Source organism: Benincasa hispida, chromosome 9, assembly GCF_027475165.1.
Source record: "Benincasa hispida cultivar pf3 chromosome 9, pf3_genome.v1.1, whole genome shotgun sequence".
NCBI classification, from domain to species: Eukaryota; Viridiplantae; Streptophyta; class Magnoliopsida; order Cucurbitales; family Cucurbitaceae; genus Benincasa; species Benincasa hispida.
This window is the reverse complement of record NC_143486.1, coordinates 11,910,610-11,916,316: the sequence shown is the minus strand read 5'-3', so window position 1 is coordinate 11,916,316 and position 5,707 is coordinate 11,910,610. Positions and strand designations below refer to the sequence as shown.

Here is a 5,707-nt window from a genome sequence, read left to right as displayed (position 1 = left end):
ATGAATCCCTATTCATAATCTTGACATTTAAATCTTATTTAAACACTCATATTTTCTCTCTCTTTATGTTTAATTCACAATTAAACATTAGGTTAAATATATCGTATATATTTAATGTTTTGCTCCAAAAATCAAATTTGAATACTTCAAATTCGTTCGTCACACTGTTCTAAGGTTTACTCCGATATGAGTTAATAGAGGGACCTCGTGGACCTACAGATCATGGGTTCCAACGATCCGTGATTAACCTGCTAAACTCTTTAACCTAATTAACCACCATTCCTTAACTACCGGGTCACTCCACTAAAGCCTAGTAGTTGCATCCCCCTCACTGTAGATATATTATGTTCACTCGACATAACTATGATTAGTAAGTTAACCCTTCACAAGTTATTCGTAATAACGGTTGGGTCAAAAGCTGTTTTACCTCTGAGATAACATCTTGCTCCTTAAGTCCCGCTAATCCTCTAATGTACAATTGGTTTGTGATCCAATCATGAATCGATTTTCTCTCAGGCCAATGAGAAAGTGAGGCCCTTTGTTCAAGACCCGGAGTCAGCACTTAAGGGAACAACCTCTCTACTATCCCTAAAAGCGGGTAGGAGTGAATTTCGTCTTGCACCTATGTCCCCGGCTATCTACCCGGTCTTACCCCTAAAATTGGAGGTTTATTGAGCCAGTACTGTTGGGCCAACCCTCACCCATGCAAATCTAAGGATAATCCTGAATAAATAGAAATTCATAGTTAGCTCAGGATTAAGGTCAAGTTACCTAGGTCATCGCTTTGAAATAGTCAGTCTTAAATAGTAAACAACATTATAAAATAAGTGTGACTTAATTCTTGGTCTGAATTTATGAAATCTTATTGCATAAGACACCTCGCTCCTCATGTCAATACAGGAATGAATCAGGATCATTTCGTTTGTAGCATTTTACAACAAATTGTAGCAACTACAGAGTGGGCCGCATCCAATAGTATTACCAGAATAAGGCACCCAACCTTATTCGTATACTATAGATCATTTTGACTATTTACTCGAACCTAATCTACTTTTATGTCTCCACAAAAAGTTCAAGTATCCATGTAATGGTCATGGATCTTTTAGTTTATTGGTTTTATTTTTTAAACGAAATAAGCAATTCATTTATTCAGTAACAACTTTATCGATTTATAGAATAAGTTTATTATTTACAAACCACGAGTTTTAGGACATAAAACCTAACAGATGTTATATTTGAAAATGAGGATCCTAAACCAAAATCTGTTGAAAAATGTCGATTTAGAAAATATTGATTGGAAAGAAGCAATCGAGGCAGAATTAAACTCACTTTCAAAACATCGGATTTTTGGACCAGTAGTCCGAACACCATAAGGTGTCAAACCTATGGGATATAAATGGATATTTTTTAGAAAAAGAAATGAAAATAATGAGGTTACAAGATATAAAGCAAAACTAGTTGCAAAAGAGTTTTTATAAAGACCTAGAATTGATTTTGAGGAGACATATTCTCTAGTGGTGGATGCGATTACAATGAGATTTTTAATTGGTCTGATTGTGTATAAAAGTTTGGACATGCATCTAATGAATGTTGTCACGACATATTATATGAATCTCTTGATAATGACATTTATATGAGAAGCCCAGAAAGATTTAAGATATCTGAAATATATAAATCAAATTCACGGGAATTGTTTCAATAAAATTACAAAAATCACTATATGGATTGAAACAATCAGAACGAATATGGTACAATCGCTTGAGTGGATATTTGTTGAAAGAATGATATCAAAATAATCCAATATGTCTGTCTTTTTATAAAGAAATCACAATCATGATTTGCGACTATATCTGTATATGTTGATGACTTAAATATAATTAGAACTCATGAAGAGCTTTCAAATGCAATAGAATATTTTAAGAAAGAATTTGAGATGAAAGATCTTGAAAAAACAAAATTTTGTCTTGGTTTACAATTTGAACATTTAGCATATAGGATATTTATTAATCAGTTAACTTATATAGGAAAAGTTTTGAAAAGATTTTACATGGATAAAGCATATCTATTAAATATTCCAATAAAAGTAGGTTCATTGGATGTAAAGAAAGATATATTTTGGCCTCAAGATGATAATGAAAAACTTCTTGGTCCTAAAGTACCATATCATAATGCAATTTGTGCACGTATGTATCTTGTTAACAATACAAGACCAGATATTGTATTTTCAATAAATTTATTACCTAGATATAGTTCTTCTCCAACAAAAAGAGATTGGAATGAAATTAAACATATACTCCATTATCTCCAAAGAAAGATTGATATGAGTTTGCTTTATTTAAATAAATCAAAATTTGATCGAGTTGGTTGTGCAGATTCTAGATATTTATCTTATCCACATAAAACTAGATGTCAAACAGGTTATTTATTCACACATGGAGGAACTTCTATATCCTGGCGATCAGTGAAACATACCATAATGACCACTTCCTCAAATCATGTTGAAATTCTTACAATTCACGAGGCTAGTCGAGAATGTGTATGGTAGAGGTCAATGACTCAACACATTCGTGAAACATGTGGCTTGGTTTCTAATAGAAATCTTCGAACAATATTAAAAGAAGACAACATAGCTTGCATAACCCAATCAAATGAGGATATACTAAAGGAGATGGAACAAAGCATATTTCACCGAAACTTTTCTACACTCATGATCTTGAAGAAAATTGTGACATCACGGTACAACAAAATTGTTCAAAAGATAACCTGACAGACTTATTTACAAAGTCATTACCTAGAGAAATTGGTGCACGCTATTGGAATGCGGTGACTTAGAGATCTCAAGTAATATTTCCATGAGGGGGAGCAACTATATTGAAGTCTTCTTAGGAGTATAAATTATATGAAATATGTACTATTTTTCCTTCACTAGGGTTTTTTCCCATTGGATTCTTCTTAGTAAGGTTTTAATGAGACATATTTCATATCTATAATGGGCATCTAAGGAGGAGTATTATATAAATATTACAAAGTAGATGCCCCTCCTTCATGTCTCCATGTGTCCTTGTACATATTGGCCATTTGTTTTACAACTACACATTCTTAGTATCTATTGGCCATACGTCATAAATAGTGGTATTTGTTGAGTTTTGTAAGATACAGACGAGCAATCCAAAAAGATTGGAGAAAGTGGAGAATTTGGAGAAATTTTCATAATTATTTTATTTTTGTTATTTATTTATTTTATTATTATTATATTATATCTTTTCCATATCGATATTCTCCTTGTGTCCTATTATGCTCCTCAATTTTCTAATAAACTAAATTTTATGGATTGAAAGTCTATTTGCGTTTAATTTTGGTTTGTGGCCCTAGCCTATAGGTGTTGATTAATTTTTAAATTATTGCATGCATATAAATATGTTAATAAAGGAATAGTTGAACAATTTGTCAAGCTAACGTGAACATAAATATCAATTTTAATTAATGTTTAATACTTTTTTATATCTAAAAATTTCAAATGTTCCTTAATCCATTTCAAAAAAAAAAAAATAATAAATTAGCTTATGAGATGGGAGATCATTTAGAATCATTTTCCAAACATCAAAAGGAGGGACAAGAACATTTAACACGAAGATGAAAGATGTATTTTCTCTATTCAATGATTATATAATTCACAATCACCAAATACAATTAACTCCACGAACGTTTCAGTGGGTAATTAAATTGTACATATCTTGGATAAATATATATCAAATGGTAATATGGTATATAATCTTAATTTTTTTTTATTTTAAAAAAAATGCTATATCAGTTTACAGTATTGAAAATAAATGACGAAAATTTGAAGGTTTAATTGTAAGCACCAGAAGCCAGTCTTGCTCTAAGTTCCTTTCTAAGAATTTTTCCTGACGGAGCCTTTGGAATAGTGTTGACGAAAAACACACGTTTTAGCCTCTTGTAGAATACCACTTGTTTTGATATGAATTGCTTTACTTCTTCTTCTGTTATTGCGCCACCATTTGTTTTCACCACAAATGCCACCGGCACTTCTCCAGCCTCCACGTCCGGCATACTAAAAGAAAAGAAAGAAAGAAAATATGATTAGAAATGAAATTCCTACAAATAATTTTTAGTGATAACAAATAAAGAAATTCATTTAAACTCACCCAATAACGGCGGCGTCGGATAGTTTAGGATGAGTGATAAGAAGGGCCTCTAGCTCTGCCGGCGCCACTTGAAAGGCCTTGAATTTGATAAGTTCCTTGAGCCGGTCCACAATGAATAGCTCGTCGTCGTCATCGACAAAGCCAATGTCACCGGTGTGGAGCCATCCTTCTTTGTCAATAGTCCTCTTGGTTGACTCCAAATCATTCAAATATCCCTTCATGATTTGATCTCCTCTAATACATATCTCTCCGGCGGAATTCGCCGGCAAGGAGGCGCCGGTTTCTGGGTCGACAATTTTCATCTCTGCATTACGGACGACAGTTCCACAGGCTCCGGCTTTTACTTGAAACGGCTCTTTTGCAAAAGCCAAACTCATGCTTAGAACCGGACCGGCCTCGGTCATTCCATACCCTTGTCCGAGAACCGCCGCCGGAAATTTCTCCCTTACGGCGTCTTCCAACTCCTTCCCGAGTGGTGCTCCACCGGATTTTAGAACCCTCACTGACGATACATCGTATTTCTCAAATTCCGGCGACTTAGCAATGGCCAAAAAGATCGGCGGCACAATGGGCATGATCGATATTCTGTATTTTTCAATCAGTTGCAAAAGAGAAACGATGTCAAATTTCTGCATAATCATAATCGAAGCACCAACGCGTAGCCCACACAGCAAAATCGAATTGAGTGAATAGATGTGGAAAAACGGCAGCACACAGAGGATAACATCATCGCCGTGATAATAGAGGTTTGGATTTTGGCCGTCCATTTGTTGAGCAACGCTTGTGATTAACCCTTTATGCGTCAACATAACTCCCTTCGGCAAACCGGTGGTGCCGGAGGAGTACGGCAGCGCCACCACGTCGTCGGGGGAAAAATCCACCGGCGGCGCATTAGATTCATCAGCCCCACTCAAAACAGAGAAATGCAAACAACCCTCAACAGCAAAATCCACGCTGACGATTTTAACACCATTTTCAGCCAAATCCTTAACCCGATCGTAAAAGCAAGCCATCGTCACGATCAATTTCGCATTGGCGGCTTTTGCCTGTTTGGCGATTTCCACGGCCGTATAAAAAGGGTTCGCCGCCGTCATGATGGCACCTCTGTACGACGCTCCGAGGAACGTGAAGACGAACTCCGGGGAGTTGGGGAGCAAATTCATGACAACATCACCCTTTTTAATTCCGAGGTTATGTAGGCCGGCGGCGACTCGACGGGCAGTTAGGTGAACGTCGTGGTAGGAGTAAACATCGCCGGTGGCGCCGTTGATCAAACAGGGGCGTGAGGCAAATTTAGGCAAATTCTGGAAAACGTAATCGTGGAGTGGGAGATGATTGGGAATGTGTATATCGGGAAGCTTTGAACGGAAAATGAATTCATTAGTTTGGTTTGATTCAAAGGCCATTGTTGAAGTTAAATTTAGAGGTTGAAGAAGAACCGAGAGAAACAGAGTGGGAAAGAGAGAGAAGAGAAAAAGTAGAGATGAGTTTGGTGTGAAGATGGATAAAGAAGAGTAAGGGATTTTATAGAGATGAGAAAA

General features: G+C 35.9%; 1 protein-coding gene across 1 annotated transcript; it reads right to left on the bottom strand.

Annotated features, from left to right (window-relative positions):
• Positions 1 to 3,621: 3,621 nt before the first annotated feature.
• LOC120085203 (4-coumarate--CoA ligase 1-like) lies at positions 3,622 to 5,707 on the bottom strand. Its single transcript, XM_039041093.2, has 2 exons — positions 4,167 to 5,707; positions 3,622 to 4,072 (listed from the first exon to the last, which is right to left on the bottom strand). Exons 1-2 carry the CDS (start codon positions 5,570 to 5,572, stop codon positions 3,850 to 3,852), a joined length of 1,629 nt encoding a protein of 542 aa, XP_038897021.1. The 5' UTR covers positions 5,573 to 5,707; the 3' UTR covers positions 3,622 to 3,849.

Excerpts from the sequence above, each read along its gene's own strand:
- LOC120085203 (XM_039041093.2), bottom strand. The coding sequence starts at position 5,572 with ATGGCCTTTGAATCAAACCAAACTAATGAATTCATTTTCCGTTCAAAG. Across the intron at positions 4,073-4,166 it reads TCCGACGCCGCCGTTATTGG|TATGCCGGACGTGGAGGCTG; the intron begins GTGAGTTTAAAT and ends CTTTTCTTTTAG.